The following is an 18,726-nucleotide window of genomic DNA, read 5'->3' on the forward strand; positions in this document are numbered from 1 at the left end:
ATTCCCTTCAGTAGCTATGTGCATGGAAGTTTTAGGTCTCATGACTGCAGCATCGGACGCAATCCCCTTTGCTTGTTTTCATATGAGACCTCTGCAGCTTTGCATGTTGAATTAATGGTGCAGGGATTATACTCTGATATCACAGTTGATATACTTAAATCCCAACATTCAACTCTCTCTGTCCTGGTAGTTGGTCCATCATCGAATTCTTTAAGGGGCCTCTTTTGTTCGTCCTTCCTGGACTGTGATTTCAACAGATGCAAGTCTCACAGGTTGGGGAGCTGTCTGGGGGTCTCTGACAGCACAAGGAGTTTAGAATCCTCAAGAGGCGAGGTTACCAATCAATATTTTAGAACTCTGTGCTATTTTCAGGGCTCTTCCGGCTTGGCTTCTATTAAAGAGAGAATGATTCATTCGTTTTCAGACAATATCACAACTGTGGCATATGTCAATCATCAAGGGGGGACTCGCAGTCCTTTAGCAATGAAAGGAGTATCTTGGATACTTTCTTGGGCGGAATCCAACTCCTGTCTAATTTCTGCGATACATATCCCAGGTGTAGACAATTGGGAAGCGGATTATCTCAGTCGTCAGTCTTTACATCCAGGGGAGTGGTCTCTCCATCCATATGTATTTTGTCAGATTGTACAGATGTGGGGTTCCCCCAAAATAGATGTGATGGCTTCCCATCTAAACAAGAAGCTTCCCAGGTACCTTTCCAGGTCCAGGGATCCTCAGGCGGAGATGGTGGATGCGTTAGCAGTTCCTTGGTTTTACCAACCTGCTTAAATTTTTCCGCCTCTAGTTCTTCTTCCAAGGGTGATCTCCAAGATCATATTGGAACAATTGCATGTGTTTCTGATAGCACCTGCATGGCCTCACAGGTTTTGGTATGCGAATCTTGTCCGGATGTCCAGTTGCCAACCTTGGCCACTTTTCTTTAAGAAAAACTTGGATCCTTTATTGACACAGTCTTACAACCTATTGTTCAGATAACCCCAGCATATCTTCGTGATACTAAGCACTTGTTGAGACTGCTAAACTCTGTGCATGTTGATGAAAATGACATCCTACTCACTATAGATGTCAATTCGTTATATTCATGTATACCACACAACAAGGGGATTGAAGCTTTACAGTCCATGCTTGAGATGTACACTACATATGAAGATAGATTTATTAGATTTGTATGTGATGGTGCAAATTTTCTTTTGAATCATAACAACTTTACTTTTGAAGGCACTCATTATGTACAAAACCAGGGCACCGCCATGGGTGCGAAGTTTGCACCATCATATGCAAATCTCTATCTAACACATTTTGAATTTCAGAAAATATTCCATGACAATAATCCCTTTAAGTCACAGATGGGGTTTTACAGAAGGTATATCGATGATTTAGTTATATTATGGAAGGGTGATATCAGTTCAATACCTACATTTGTGAAATATCTAAATGACAATAATCTCAATCTAGGATTCACATACACAGCATCAAAAGAAGACATACCATTCTTAGACATCACACTGAAATTAGACAACCTGTCACATTCAATTATCACTTCTACATTCAGGAAACCAACATCAGGAAATACGATTCTACGAGCAGATTCACACCATCCAGCTCACCTCAAAAAGGCTATCCCAAAAGGGGAATACATGCGCCTTAGACGCAATTGCAGCAATGTTCATACTTATACAGAACAAGCTCACTCTCTCACTCAACGTCTTCACATTAGAGGTTATGATATCAGTACCTTAGAAAAAGTCAATAAGGAGGTTGAACTCATGCATAGAGATGAGCTTCTTAAAGATACCCTCAAAACTAGATCCCATAATAAATACAGCAGTGGTCAGAAAAGTTCAAAGTCACCTATAACCTTCTCTACTTGCTATAGTAGACAGTTTAATCGTATCAATAACATCATAAAGAAATATCTCCCTGTATTGGACAGAGATGCCCTGTTACAAGATTCCTTACAGAGTCAGGGCATTAGGCTAGTCAGTAGAAAGGCAAGAACCATTGGAAACCATCTAAATAGGGACTTTTCAATAAAAAGTAACAACTCTTGGTTACAACCAGAAAAGGGATTCTTTAGATGTAGAAAAACTCCCTGCAAGAGTTGTGAATTTGCGCTTCCCGGCAGAGAATTCAAATCCAAGACCACTGGGCAAATGTTTTGACATCAGATATAGACTCAACTGTAACTCTAGATTTGTGGTCTATTTAATTAATTGTAAGATCTGTTGTAAACAGTATGTAGGCAGGACCACCAGACTCCTCAAGGACAGGGTCAGGGAGCATTTGCTCTCCATCAAACATGACCCTCCCTCCACTCCAGTAGCTAAGCACTTTGCAGAACACTGCATCTCTTTGGGTATCTCAGTCAATGACCACAACCTTAGTACCATGTTCAGCTTCCAAGGTATAGACCACGCCCCCTATGATATTAGAGGTGGGGATAGAACGGCAAAGTTGAATAAAAAAAGAGGCCTTTTGGATATTTAATTTAATGACCGGTATTCCAAATGGTATTAATAAGATAACAGATCTTAGATACTTTATAGACTAAACTGTCCATGTTAAGACATTAATATACATAGAATAGCAGTCTATAATAAGTTTCATATGTATACGAAGAATTTCCTTAAAAACATAATTAGGTAATAAGTATATCTGTTGAGTATAAATAGGAGCCTCTTCCCTTGTCCCCCAGAGTGTTCTTTAGTTCTAATTACTTAAGTTAGTTGCTTTAATTTTTAGACTTGGCTTTATTTGCCTATCAAATTTCACTTTTTCCCATAGCTCACACAGCTTATTCACTATTTCTTTATGTATACACAGATTAACGTTAAACTGGATCCTCTTTAGGACATTTCACTCTAAAAAACCATTTCACAAGGTCACACATTGAGTTTTTTTCCCCCAATTCACTTGTTCCTTTCTTATCACCGATCACATTCACACACATCACTCCAATATAATTTATTCTTTTTATTCACATTGAGTAAGCTAGCTCACACATACACTGTAACTAACAAAGCAAGTTCAATAAAGATCTAATTGTTTCACAAGTCTTTAAATTCTCCCCTCAACGTAAAATACGTATATATCCTTACAAAAACAATCCAAAGATGAACAATTTAACATCTTAAACCTATATAAGAGACCTGTAGAAATGTCTCAGTTAGAATCCTCTGCGAGTTCGCAGTACATTGTATTAATAACATTGTTATTTTTTTATAATTTGCAGTTTGAAAATAATTTTATGTACTCTTAGCACCTGCTCACACGAATTGGTTGCAGAACGATTCTTGTTCTATTTTGCTGCCGTCTTTGGAAAAGGCTATTCCAATATGTTTCCAGTTTGCGGCGTTTCCATTGTGTCCTCTGTGGTATTTACTAATATTGATACAAGATATATATACATGTGTCACTGTGGACATAATGTTAATCCCGATGTTTTCTTAAAAAGGGTTTCTTAGGACCCAGCAGTGGCAAGTTCCCACAGACGGCAGCAGTCGTGTCTCTAACCATAATGAACAGGTGCTAATTTTGTTACGTAAGCAAGTAAGCATTTTTAAGCTGTTTGTACTTTAACTTTGTAAGTCCCTGACGAAGTGCCTCCGGGCAGGAAACGCGTCGGACGTTTGTGCTCAATGTACCCCTGAGTTTGTTTCACCCTGTGAATGTTTAATCTACCTAAATAAAGAAGTTTTTTACCTGCACCAAGGCCTGCGGCTGTAATCAGTTTCAATACAGGTAACCCTATTTGTTCACTTTTCTTTAAGGCCAGACCTTTTGTCTCAAGGGCCGTTTTTCCATCAGGATCTCCAATCGCTAAATTTGAAGGTATGGAAATTGAACGCTTAGTACTTAGTCATAGAGGTTTCTTTGACTCAGTGATTAATACTATGCTTCAGGCTTGTAAGTCTGTTTCAAGGAAAATGTATTATCGGCTTTGGAAAACCTATATTTCATGGTGGTTTTTCTCATAAATTCTCTTGACATTCTTTTAGAATTCCTAGGATTGTACAGTTTCTTCAGGATGAATTGGGTTAAGGTTTGTCTGCAAGTACTTTGAAGGGACAAATCTCTGCTCTTTCTGTTTTATTTCACAGAAAGATTGCTAAACTTCCTGATATTCACTGTTTTGTTCAGGCTTTGGTTCGTATCAAGCCTGTTGTTAAATCAATCTCTCCTCCTTGGAGTCTTAATTTTGGTTTTGAAGGCTTTGCAGGCTCTTCCTTTTGAGCCTATGCATTCTTTGGATATTAAACTACTTTCTTGGAAAGTGTTGTTTTTTTGGCTATCTCTTCAGCTAGAAGAGTTTCCGAATTGTCTGCTCTCTCTTGTGAGTCTCCTTTTCTGATTTTCCATCAGGATAAAGCGGTTTTGCAGAGTTAGTTTAAATTTCTTCCTAAGGTTGTGAATTCTAACAACATTAGTAGGGAAATTGTTCCTTCCTTGTGTCCTAATCCCAAGAATACTCTTGAAAGATCTTTAAATTCTTTGGATGTTGTAAGAGCTTTGAAATACTATGTTGAAGCTACTAAGGATTTCAGGAAGACTTCCAATCTATTTGTTGTTTTTTCTGGTCCTAGGAAAGGTCAGAAAGCATCTGCCATTTCTTTGGCATCTTGTTTAAAGCTTTTGGTTCACAAGGCTTATTTGGAGGCGGGACAGTCTCTGCCTCAGAGAATTACAGCTCTTTCTACTAGATCAGTCGCCATTTTTGGCTTTTAAGAATTAAGCTTCGGTTGATCAGATTTGCAAAGCAACAACTTGGTCTTCTTTGCATACATTTACTAAATTTTACCATTTTGATGTATTTTCTTCTTCTGAAGCAGTCTTTGGTAGAAAAGTTCTTCAGGCAGCTGTCTCAGTTTGATTCTTCTGCTTATGATTTAAGTTTTTTTCTTGAAACTTATGTAAAATTTATGAGACTTATTTTTTTGTGGATTTAATTTTTTCAGCGGAAATAGCTGTTTTTATTTTATCCCTCCCTTTATAGTGATTCTTCTGTGGTCTCCCACGTCTTGGGTATTTCTATCCCATACGTCACTAGCTCATGGACTCTTGCAAATTACATGAGAGAAATCATAATTTATGTAAGAACTTACCTGATAAATTAATTTCTTTCATATTGGCAAGAGTCCATGAGGCCCACCCTTTTTATGGTGGTTATGATTTTTGTATAAAAAGCACAATTATATTTCCAGTTCCTCTTTTTGTATGCTTTTTTTACTCCTTATTTTTTCACCCCACTACTTGGCTGTTCATTAAACTGAATTGTGGGTGTGGTGAGGGGTGTATTTATAGGCATTTTGAGGTTTGGGAAACTTTGCCCCTCCTGGTAGGATTGTATATCCCATACGTCACTAGCTCATGGACTCTTGCCAGTATGAAAGAAATGAATTTATCAGGTAACTTCTTACATAAATTATGTTTTTGTCCCTCAGGATAAGAAGTCTAAGGGTAATCCTAGAGTTTCTAATAGTTTTCATTTCTTTTGTTAATCTAAGAACCAAAAAGTCGTCCTCCTGTCTCTTCTCCCAGAAGCAAGATTCTTCAATTTCTTCAGGATGGTTTGGAAAAGGGTTTATCCCCTAGTTTTTAAGGGTCAGATATCTGCTCTTTCTGTTTGTTTTTTGTTTTTTTAACAAGAATATTGCTGAATATTCAGAATTTTATCCAGGCCTTAGTCATGAACAAAACAGTGATTGACCAACTTTTCCTCCATGGAATCTTATTTGGCTTTCAGAGCTTTGCAGGTTCCTCCTTTTTAAAACCTATGCAGCTTTTGTCCTGGAAGCTTTTGTTTCTTTTGGCTATTTCTTCTTCTAGAAGAGTTTCTAACTTTTCTGCTCTTTGTTGTGAGATTGATTATCTTGTTTTTTTTCTTCGAGTAAGCAGTTTAAGAACTAAGTTTGACCTTTTGCCCAAGGTGGTTTCTTCTGTTAACTTCAATTATTATTATTTTTCTTCTCTTTTTGTCTTAATCCAAAGTATTCTTAGGAGGAGCTTCTCCATTATTTGTATGTGAAGTTCTATTTTGCTGGTTACTAAGGATTTTTGATAATCTTTTAGTTTTTGTTTTTTTTAGTTTTTTCATTTTCCAGAAAGGGTCAGATGTCTACTGCAATTTTGTTTGTTTTGCTTTCTTGGCAGCAGGTCAGTTTCCTTCAAAATGAGTTACGGTCCATTCTACCAGATCAGTTACTTATTCATGGGCCGTTAAGAATGAGGTCTTTCTTGATTTCAATTGTCTTCCTTACATATTTTTCTAAATCCTGCCATTTTGATGTTTTTACTTTTCTGAAATAGCTTTTGGTAGGCATGTCCTTCAGGCAGCTGTTTCTGGGCATTTAACATTTATTGTAAAAATATATTTAGTAATGGATCGTGGACTCTCACCACCTCTATGAAAGAAAATATAATTTATGATTACCCGATAAATTAATTTCTTTCATGGTCTATGAGCCCTCGCCCAATTTTTTTCTATTGTTTTTTTTTTTCTATTGGTTATTTTTCTGTTGTCAATTTGAGTATGCACATCTCTTTCCCTGCTCCTTTTTATTGCTCTTATTTTCTTTTCCCACTTTCTTCTTTTCTAGCTTGGCTATGTGTCAGACTAGTTTCCAGTAAAGTGGGAGGGGTTTTAAGGGCTCTGGGAGTTTTGGGGTCCTTGCCTCCTCCTAGTGGCCAGGTGTATAATTCCCAGCATGAAAGAAATTAATTTATAAGGTAAGCATAAATTTATATTTTTATATTACAGTTTGATTTAAAGTTGCACTGTAGGAATCATCAGTGCAAAAATAACCTACTCTAATAAATAAGAGCTTGTATTTTTTTGCATTAGAACATCCCTATAAAGAAATACATTAATGCCTCTAATTTATTCTAAGTTGAGATACGTATCTGTGTAAGCCTTTTTGTTCCTAGGAATAATTCTTTGTGAGCTACTACATTTTTAACTTGAGTAAACAGAAATAATGAAAAAGCAACGGTTTGATTTCCTAACATTTTACTTCTGGGCCTTAGCTTTTTGGATTATTCTGCATATAAACTCTCTATCTTAACATGTCATTGTTTTCTACATGTCATTTAAATGTGTGGCATAAGCTTTCAATACTACCACTACCATGATCGGCAATACCCTAGGTTGGCTGCCATTACTGGGGCTGCGTGCCACAGTGAATAATGGGCTTCCTCTGGTACTACTCATTCTTCCCATTGCTATGTGAACAACACTGCCTTGTTTATGTGGCAGTCAGACCTGTCATTCCTCCCCCCTATACAGGCAGTGTCTTATGGTGCTCTGTATCATGTCTTGCAGCATGCTGGTTAGCAAGCAGACAGCATCACACCAATTCTGTTTATAATTCCACTATTAAGGGTATCGCTAATTCAACACAACTAACATTCTTATTTTTCTATCAGAAGTTGTATATATGGTAAACACAGTACAGTGTGTGTACACCAACATGTTGCTATGTTGTTCTTGAAGAATCTTCTTTGTTAATGCTGACAAAAAATATGTAAATTACTGAAATAAAAGCAAAGTAAGTTTTACATCTTCTTATCATTTTTTTACAGCCTAAGTATCCATTTATTAAAGCTTAGCAATATTCAAGTGATAACCAGTACACAGTGTTACCATCATGTCTGCAATAATTTACAATAAATGTCTATTTCTTTATAAATATGCCCATCCTAATGGCCCATCAGAGCACTCCGATGGTGCTATTAACGCTATAAACAGACACGCGAACACTGAAAATGGTTTCATGGTGTGGATAAGATTTATATCGGTTTAATTATCTGATTTTAAAAGAGTTTTAGGTCTGATTATCAAGCTAGTTATATTTTGCTTATTAGTTTCAATAAAGTCATTGGCATAAATATATGCAGGTATAATATTTCTCTAAATATCTTTTATTTTTTAACTTTAGACAGGTAAAGACAAACCCGGTTGATTTCACAAACTACAATTTTTTTATTATGGGGGAAAAAATGCCAGATATTTATTTTATAGTTATTCTCCAGTTCTTAAAGACTCACCAAGTATTAAACATTTCCTGAGATTAACTTTTTTGCTGAAGGGACAGTCTACTTGAAAATTGTTATTGTTTAAAAATATAGATAATCCATTTATTACCCATTCCACAGTTTTGCATGAACAACACTTATATTTATATACTTCTTACCTCTATGGTTACCTATAGCTAAGCCCTTGTAGACTGCCCCTTATCTCAGTGCTTTTTACAATCTTGCATTTTAGCCAATTGAGCTTGTTCATGTATAACAATTATTATTCTCCACTAGCACTGTCTAACTGTTGTGCAAGATTTAAAAAGCAATGAGATAAGAGGCAGCCTGCAAGGGCTTACAATAAGGCAAACAGAGGTAATTATAAGTATATTACTATAACAATGTTGGTTGTGCAAAGCTGGGGAATGGGTAGGAAAAGTGTTATCTATCTTTTTTTAACAAAAACAAAAAAAATCAGGTAGACTGTCCCTTTTGATGTTTTGATGATGCCACAAAGAAAGAGAGATTTTCTGTTCAGTCTTTGACCTCTTTTTCACAGTGTGCAAATATTTATCTTCTGCGTGATCTGGATCACACTTAAAATAGTGCCACACTATCTTCAGGGGTAGGCACAGACAAAGGCTGTGGCGGACATTTTCCAAAGTACAGACTTTAGTAAAGGACACCAAGGTACATTTGAAATTAAAAAACATTATTTTATAGTGCTTGGTGTTATTATACTGATGCAGATACCACTGATCCTATAACCATCCCTCCTCTGGCTATACCCATGTGCCAGTGTCACTACTGTGTCATTATACAGTGCTGGGTGTTATTATACTGATGCAGATACCACTGATCCTATAACCATCTCTCCTCTGACTGACTATACCCATGAGCCAGTGTCACTAATGTGTCATTATACAGTGCTGGGTGTTATTATACTGATGCAGATACCACTGATCCTATAACCAGCCCTCCTCTGACTGACTATACCCATGAGCCAGTGTCACTACTGTGTCATTATATAGTGTTGGGTGTTATTATACTGATGCAGGTACCACTTATCCTATAACCAGCCCTCTTCTGGCAATACCCATATGCCAGTGTTACTACTGTGTCATTATATAGTGCTGGGTGTTATTATACTGATGCAGATACCACTGATCCTATAACCAGCAATCATCTGGCTATACCCATGTGCCAGTTTCACTACTGTGTCATTATATAGCGCTGGGTGTTATTATACTGATGCAGATACCACTGACCCTATGACCAGCCCTTTGTCTGTCTATACCCATGTGCCATTGTCACTACTGTGTCTTTGTATAGAGCTGGGTGTTATTATACAGATGCAGATACAAATCCAGTATTTCACTCAGGCTTTATTTATTCCATGACTTATCACCCAATATCGCTAGCAGTCTCTTGACAAGCCACTAACTTTATTCACACTACATTTTTTTTTTTCTTCCTATTATTAAATCAGAAAGAAAAGATATACTAAGGTTGTGGTGGACACTGCAAAGGCTAGTCACGGACACCAGTGTCCGTGTACGGACACCTAGCCTATCCCTGACTATCTTCTGGTGTGATTTGACAGCTTTTAGCTTTTCTTGTGAACTCACACATCAGTCCTCTATCTCTGGAGAATGGCTATAGCTTCTCATATTTACCTGCTACATGAAAGTCTCATGTGACTTAAAGGGACAGTCAACACCAGAATTTTTGTTGTTTTAAAAGATAGATAATCCCTTTATTACCCATTTCCCAGTTTTGCATAACCAACACAGTTATAATAATACACTTGTTACCTCTGTGATTAACTTGTATCTAAACATCTTCTGACAGCCCCCTGATCACATGACATTTTATTTATTATCTATTGACTTTTATTTTAGCCAATTAGTGCAGTGTCTGCCACAATTCACGGGCGTGCTCACAATGGCCTAGATTTGGAGTTTGGCGGTAGCCGTGAAAACCAGTGTTAGAGGCTCCTAACGCTGGTTTTAGGCTACCGCCGGTATTTGGAGTCATTCAAAAAAGGGTCTAACGCTCACTTTTCAGCCGCGACTTTTCCATACCGCAGATCCCCTTACGTCAATTGCGTATCCTATCTTTTCAATGGGATCTTTCTAACTCCGGTATTTAGAGTCGTGTCTGAAGTGAGCGTTAGAAATCTAACGACAAAACTCCAGCCGCAGAAAAAAGTCAGTAGTTAAGAGCTTTCTGGGCCGGTTCATAAAGCTCTTAACTACTGTACTCTAAAGTACACTAACACCCATAAACTACCTATGTACCCCTAAACCGAGGTCCCCCCACATCGCCGACACTTGATTAAATTTTTTAACCCCTAATCTGCCGACCGCCACCTACGTTATACTTATGTACCCCTAATCTGCTGCCCCTAACACCGCCGACCCCTATATTATATTTATTAACCCCTAACCTGCCCCCCACAACGTCGCAGCCAGCTACCTACAATAATTAACCCCTAATCTGCCGAGCGGACTGCACCGCTATTATTATAAAGTTATTAACCCCTAATCCGCCTCACTAACCCTATAATAAATAGTATTAACCCCTAATCTGCCCTCCCTAACATCGCCGACACCTAACTTCAATTATTAACCCCTAATCTGCCGACTGGAGCTCACCGCTATTCTAATAAATGTATTAACCCCTAAAGCTAAGTCTAACCCTAACACTAACACCCCCCTAAGTTAAATATAATTTTAATCTAACGAAATTAACTCTTCTTAAATAAATTATTCCTATTTAAAGCTAAATACTTACCTGTAAAATAAATCCTAATATAGCTACAATATAAATTATAATGATATTATAGCTATTTTAGGATTAATATTTATTTTACAGGTAACTTTGTATTTATTTTAACCAGGTACAATAGCTATTAAATAGTTAAGAACTATTTAATAGCTAAAATAGTTAAAATAATTAAAAATTTACCTGTAAAATAAATCCTAACCTAAGTTACAATTAAACCTAACACTACACTATCAATAAATAAATTAAATAAAATACCTATAATTATCTACAATTAAACCTAACACTACACTATCAATAAATAAATTAAATACAATTCCTACAAATAAATACAATGAAATAAACTAACTAAAGTACAAAAAATAAAAAAGTACTAAGTTACAAAAAATAAAAAAATATTTACAAACATTAGAAATATATTACAACAATTTTAAACTAATTACACCTACTCTAAGCCCCCTAATAAAATAACAAAGCCCCCCAAAATAAAAAAAATGCCCTACCCTATTCTAAATTACTAAAGTTCAAAGCTCTTTTACCTTACCAGCCCTGAACAGGGCCCTTTGTGGGGCATGCCCCAAGAAGTTCAGCTCTTTTGCCTGTAAAAAAAAACATACAATACCCCCCCCAACATTACAACCCACCACCCACATACCCCTAATCTAACCCAAACCCCCCTTAAATAAACCTAACACTAAGCCCCTGAAGATCTCCCTACCTTGAGTCGTTTTCACCCAGCCGAGCCAAATTCTTCATCCAAGCGGAGCAAGAAGAGGTCCTCCATCCGGTAGAAGTCTTCATCCAAGCGGGGCAGAAGAGGTCTTCCATCCGATTGAAGTCTTCATCCAAGCGGGATCTTCTATCGTCATCCATCCGGAGCGGCAGCATCCTGAAGACCTCCGACGCGGAACATCCATCCTGGCCGACGACTGAACGACGAATGACGGTTCCTTTAAATGACGTCATCCAAGATGGCGTCCCTCGAATTCCGATTGGCTGATAGGATTCTATCAGCCAATCAGAATTAAGGTAGGAATATTCTGATTGGCTGATGGAATCAGCCAATCAGAATCAAGTTCAATCCGATTGGCTGATCCAATCAGCCAATCGGATTGAACTTGATTCTGATTGGCTGATTCCAATCAGCCAATCGGAATTCGAGGGACGCCATCTTGGATGACGTCATTTAAAGGAACCGTCATTCGTCCAGTCGTCGGCCAGGATGGATGTTCCGCGTCGGAGGTCTTCAGGATGCTGCCGCTCCGCTCCGGATGGATGACGATAGAAGATCCCGCTTGGATGAAGACTTCAATCGGATGGAAGACCTCTTCTGCCCTGCTTGGATGAAGACTTCTACCGGATGGAGGACCTCTTCTTGCTCCGCTTGGATGAAGAATTTGGCTCGGCTGGGTGAAGACGACTCAAGGTAGGGAGATCTTCAGGGGCTTAGTGTTAGGTTTATTTAAGGGGGGTTTGGGTTAGATTAGGGGTATGTGGGTGGTGGGTTGTAATGTTGGGGGGGGGGTATTGTATGTTTTTTTTTACAGGCAAAAGAGCTGAACTTCTTGGGGCATGCCCCGCAAAGGGCCCTGTTCAGGGCTGGTAAGGTAAAAGAGCTTTGAACTTTAGTAATTTAGAATAGGGTAGGGCATTTTTTTTATTTTGGGAGGCTTTGTTATTTTATTAGGGGGCTTAGAGTAGGTGTAATTAGTTTAAAATTGTTGTAATATATTTCTGTTTGTAAATATTTTTTTATTTTTTGTAACTTAGTTCTTTTTTATTTTTTGTACTTTAGTTTATTTCATTGTATTTATTTGTAGGAATTGTATTTAATTTATTTATTGATAGTGTAGTGTTAGGTTTAATTGTAACTTAGGTTAGGATTTATTTTACAGGTAAATTTGTAATTATTTTAACTATTTTAGCTATTAAATAGTTCTTAACTATTTAATAGCTATTGTACCTGGTTAAAATAAATACAAAGTTACCTGTAAAATAAATATTAATCCTAAAATAGCTATAATATCATTATAATTTATATTGTAGCTATATTAGGATTTATTTTACAGGTAAGTATTTAGCTTTAAATAGGAATAATTTATTTAAGAAGAGTTAATTAATTTCGTTAGATTAAAATTATATTTAATTTAGGGGGGTGTTAGTGTTAGGGTTAGACTTAGCTTTAGGGGTTAATACATTTATTAGAATAGCGGTGAGCTCCAGTCGGCAGATTAGGGGTTAATAATTGAAGTTAGGTGTCGGCGATGTTAGGGAGGGCAGATTAGGGGTTAATACTATTTATTATAGGGTTAGTGAGGCGGATTAGGGGTTAATAACTTTATAATAATAGTGGTGCGGTCCGCTCTGCAGATTAGGGGTTAATAAGTGTAGGCAGGTGGAGGCGACGTTGTGGGGGGCAGATTAGGGGTTAATAAATATAATATAGGGGTCGGCGGTGTTAGGGGCAGCAGATTAGGGGTACATAGGGATAATGTAAGTAGCGGCAGTTTACGGAGCGGCAGATTAGGGGTTAAAAATAATATACAGGGGTCAGCGATAGCGGGGGCGGAAGAATAGGGGTTAATAAGTGTAAGGTTAGGGGTGTTTAGACTCGGGGTACATGTTAGGGTGTTAGGTGCAGACGTAGGAAGTGTTTCCCCATAGACAACAATGGGGCTGCGTTAGGAGCTGAACGCGGCTTTTTTGCAGGTGTTAGGTTTTTTTTCAGCTCAAACAGCCCCATTGTTTCCTATGGGGGAATCGTGCACGAGCACATTTTTGAGGCTGGCCGCGTCCGTAAGCAACTCTGGTATCGAGAGTTGAAGTTGCGTTAAATATGCTCTACGCTCCTTTTTTGGAGCCTAACGCAGCCATTCTGTGGACTCTCAATACCAGAGTTATTTTAAAGGTGCGGCCAGAAAAAAGCCAGCGTTAGCTACGCGGGTCGTTACCGACAAAACTCTAAATCTAGCCGAATGTTATCTATAGGGTTTACCTGAACTAGCTCTCCCCTGCTGTAAAAAGCAAATACAAAAGCATGTGATTAGAGGCGGCCTTCAAGGGCTTAACAATTATCATATGAGCCTTCCTAGGTCTAACTTTCAACTAAGAATACCAAAAGAACAAAGCAAAATTGGTGATAAAAGTAAATTGGAAAGTTGTTTAAAATTACATGCCCTATTTGAATCATGAAAGTTTTTTTTGGACTTGACTGTCCCTTTAATCAAGTGAAACAGTTTAATGCTAAATTTGGGAAGTTCTATTTATTTAAGGGGTGTATCTTGCAAGATGATATATAAACTGAAATAAAAATAGCTCAAGTCTTATGTCACACATGCCAAGTTTAGTAAAATATATAACTGAAAAATGTACATTTTATGTACAGGGAACATATATTTTGAACTTTGTGCTGCTACTCACAGCAAATATAAATCATAAGTGTGTGCATTTCTGTAGGTAACCAGTGTGTTACTCTGTGTTAAATGAATTCTGAGGCAATACTTTTTTTTAAAAAAATTTGTCAGAATGGGGAGCGTAGGATATGTTATTGCTTATTTTTTTTTTTTATTGTAATAACTGTTCCCTTCTTGGTTTTTATTAATTTAGTCCTTTAATTTTAACTTATTTTAACAGACCAAAATTGGATCTGGGAAGCTCATGGGGCCTAAAGGTGTTTCAGTTGATCGCAATGGTCACATCATTGTAGTGGACAACAAAGCGTGTTGCGTCTTCATCTTCCAACCAAATGGCAAAATAGTAACTAGGTTCGGTAGTCGAGGAAACGGGGACAAGCAATTTGCAGGTACAGTTGATGGTACTATGCAGTAGATCACCTTTGTAGCTTTTTAATTTAATACATAATGTGCATTTCCTTTAGTCTCCTTGTTATATATTCTGTATATGTTTTGATTCCCTTCATCTTTCATTAATTTTGCTAAAACCAATTAAGCAACTAACATCCGAAAACCAGATTTGCAAAGCAGTTTCACAAGCCTCACAAGCAACTAACATCAGAATCCCAGATTTGTAAAGCAGTTTCACAAGCCTCACAAGCAACTAACATCAGAATCCCAGATTTGCAAAGCAGTTTCACAAGCACTTGCCCACCATCCTTCCCTCCACCCCCCTGGTTGTTACCTTAATATATAAACACCTCCTAGCCGTAATTAGATGCAGCTTTCACTATTGATCCAGGATAGATAAACTACTTCATATTCACAGCCTCTGTACTTACTCTACCACATTCTCTTACACTTTACCAAATCTCATTTACTCAGTCACCACACACTTTATATTCTTATTGTTTCCCTGGTCCGTACTAATTCTCAGTTCACCCTGCCTTATATCAGAATAATTTCCCTTCTCTCTTTCCTTCTGTGTCCATTCCCTCTCCTTTAGATTGAGAGCCTCTCTACCTGTAGGTCACTTTGTATTTAAAGTGCACTACTACTGATTGTGCTCAAGGGCAGGGCATTCCTCTCTTTCTGTATAACTCAATTACTGCACCTACAACTGTTATTTACCCCTACTGTACTTGTTTGTGTATTACTGTATCCCTGTAATGTTTTTATTCTTTGTATAGCGCTCCGTAATCAGCTGGCGCTTTATAAATAACCGATAATAATAATAAATTATCCATGTGCAATATAATTTATCTTTAATAGAAATATTGTATTAATTCAGTGTTGGTACATAAATTAAATTAAAAATGAACTATTAATGATGTTCTAGAAGGCACCATAGTCTGTTATTTTCCACTTCCCTCCAAATGTGAGCTCCTGATCATTATTCCGGTACTGGAAACAAATTGGCCGTGAGGGTAATGCATTATAACAAGCATTTGAAGGGCAATGGAAACCCCCCCAAAAAACAGCTGTGCTTAAGTGTTTTCTACAAAACTTACAGATTTATTTTTTTAGCCATTTAAAAAATAACTCTCTCTCCTTTATTCATATATAAAGTAGGGACCTTTAGGTCTGTTTTAATATTGGATGTGTTATTTGTGTCATTGAAATAGTTGTATTCTTGGGTAATGATATTTAAAGAAATTATTTGTAAACTTTGAATTGAATATTTTAAAATATATTTTAATCATCCACAAAAAAATTACTTTTGTTTTGAGTAAACAGAAATAAAATTGCATCGCCACGAGATCAGTCCTGCAACTTTCTCTGTTTTTTCTTTTTTTTCAGGACTTAAAGGAATGGTAAACTCCATTATAAGATCCTCTAGTAAACAATAGTTTGTCATTGAATCAATTTTGTATCTGATTTTCGTTTAAACTATGTAAAAGTTTAATAAAATCTATTATTTACCGCTATGTTCGCTGCGATCCCCCGCCGGCCCCCCTCGCAGAAATAAATCATTGTCTCTGACACGTCCAATGGAAATGCATGTCTACAGGCTTGGTCCGCTACGTCATTATGGGAGGCAATAGCGTCACGCTTCCATATGCGCATGCACAAAATCAATTCCTTCACCGCATGTCATCAATCAGAAATATTTACTTATACACAATGCGCGTCCACGATTTCTTTGGCGCATGCGTACTACGCTTATCCTTAATTGTATGGCTAGGCCAAAGTAAACATTGAATCATTTCATGCACATCGATTCATTATTAGTGAATAATGCATTTTCATTTATCAATGCTGAAAACGGACTAATAGTGTATATGGTTTAATACTTACAAATATAATTTAAAATGCTCGTTTTTGATAAGGGGAAGGAACAGACGTTCTATGCGTTCTTGTGCGCTATCCATGAACGAAGTAAATGTGTTTACCTTGTTTATTGAGAAAGCCGATTTTGCGCATGTGCACTTTAATGCCCATATCGTGAACGTGCAGAGCCAGTGACGAAAATGGGAGGTGGGACAGCTGCACACGTCACTGAGCTCAATCAGAAATCTTACATGGGGCGGAGTTTGAACTCGTAAAAGAGACAAATTACAAACGGTAAATTAAAATATAAATTCTATATAAAAAAAAAAATTGCTTTTTTAACTTACAATTACATATAGTTTACATTGATGCATTGCAATTGGCATTGAGTTTACCATTCCTTTAAGTGAATTAACAAAAACAAAGCTTCTGTTCTGATTTCTGAAGCACAAAAGCAAAAATATTACTTTCCCTCTTGTATTTTAGGTCCACATTTTGCAGCTGTTAACACCAACAATGAAATAATTGTTACTGACTTCCATAACCATTCAGTCAAGGTAATGTAGCCTATATATTATTTTAAGAGAGCAGAGTCTGCAGTGTCTTTGTGATGTTTGCTACCTTATACCTGATGATTTGGCCAAATTAATTCACTATGGGAATTATTGTAATTACTTTTATAAAGATTAAAATTAATACAGAACAAAATTATGTGGATTTATGTGTTCATTTCATTAACATTATATTTGCATTACTATTGTACTCATATATATTCTTCTATAGCAGAGTTTCACCCAAATAAGGACTAGATTACAAGTAAAGTACTGTTTATCTCTCATGCTCGCATGCTAACTCCGCTAGAAGTAAGTCTGGTAAAGCAGATTTAGTAAAACGTTTTCCCTCACGCTAACCCGAGATGCACAAAAAGCCGAAGTTACAATACTTTTAACTTGTACTGTATTTCCCCATATATTTTAATGGAGTGTGAAAAGTGGAAAAAACACCCTACTCACGCTCAAACATAATTGCGTTTTCTCAAGTACACTAACCAATATTGTACCAATGTTCTTGACATAGCAGAATATGTTTCATTTATTCATAAATACATATTTCTACTTATATCTGATGGTATTTTGATACTATATATATATATATATAAGTAAACAAAATCGGATGCACTCTCAGGTCTTCCAAAAGATTCTTTAATGGAACGTTTTCGGGGTTCACAACCCCTTCATCAGCATCAACATATAATCAAATATCACACAATTTATAGTGTTTCAAACAGTGTCTCACCAAACAAGTGTTACTCGGGGGGACCATGGAGGAACTACAAACTTGGTTTGAAACATACAACACGGCCACGAGCAATGTTAAATTTAAAATGACGGTTGATACACAGTCTATTAATTTCCTGGACTTGACGGTCTTTAAAAAGGTACACCAATTGGGCACTACCCTTTATCACAAACAAACCGATCGTAATTCTATTCTGAGTGCTGACAGCTGTCACCCCCCTGCCCTCTTAAAGGGCATAGTCAAATCTCAGTTTGTGAGAACTATGAGAAATAATTCAGATATGCAGACTGGGGTCTCCCAACTGGCAGGAGTGGGAGAAAGATTCCGCGATAGGGGATATAAATCCTCTATTATTCAAGAAAACATGATCACAGCATCCTCACTCACTCAAGACGAATTGATCAAGCCCACATCAAAGAGAGACACGAGCAATAGATTATGTCCACTACATTCACTCCAACCACCAAAAACACGGGACGTATTCTACATCAGCACTGGCCCATCATGACGTCGGATCCTAAATTAACATTCACTCGGCAGCTACAACCAATGGTGGGCTTTAAAAGGGGCACTAACCTTAAGGACCTCTTAATGCGCACTGATCAGAAATCCAGCTACACCACAGGGGCCAAAATAAATATCAAAGGATCATATAGATGCTTAGGCTGCACAATGTGTAATGGTCTGGTCAGTACTAAAACCTTTCATCACCCACACACTAATCGGAGATACGTGATTAAACACTCCATTACGTGTACTACCACACACGTAGTGTACCTCCTCTTCTGCCCATGTTCGTGTTTTTATGTGGGCAAAACTACAGGCACGTTACGTGAACAAATGGCAAACCACAGGCATGCAATACGATCTGCACTTAAACAGGGAGACTCTGAACAGCCTGTTGCACGCCATTGTGCCAAGCAAGGCCACGCCGTTTCTTCAA

At 37.3% G+C, this 18,726-nt stretch overlaps 1 protein-coding gene across 2 annotated transcripts in view; it reads left to right on the forward strand.

Annotated features, from left to right (window-relative positions):
* TRIM2 (tripartite motif containing 2) overlaps positions 1–18,726 on the forward strand; it is a 262,945-nt gene that overhangs the window by 215,642 nt on the left and 28,577 nt on the right. For both annotated transcript variants that reach the window (XM_053703751.1, XM_053703750.1), the window contains exons 9-10: positions 14,455–14,623; positions 16,971–17,041. In XM_053703751.1, coding sequence (XP_053559726.1) covers positions 14,455–14,623; positions 16,971–17,041 — 240 coding nt within the window. The remainder of the gene's footprint in view (positions 1–14,454; positions 14,624–16,970; positions 17,042–18,726) is intronic.

The sequence above is a fragment of the Bombina bombina genome, chromosome 2, assembly GCF_027579735.1.
Source record: "Bombina bombina isolate aBomBom1 chromosome 2, aBomBom1.pri, whole genome shotgun sequence".
In the NCBI taxonomy this organism is placed as follows: domain Eukaryota; kingdom Metazoa; phylum Chordata; class Amphibia; order Anura; family Bombinatoridae; genus Bombina; species Bombina bombina.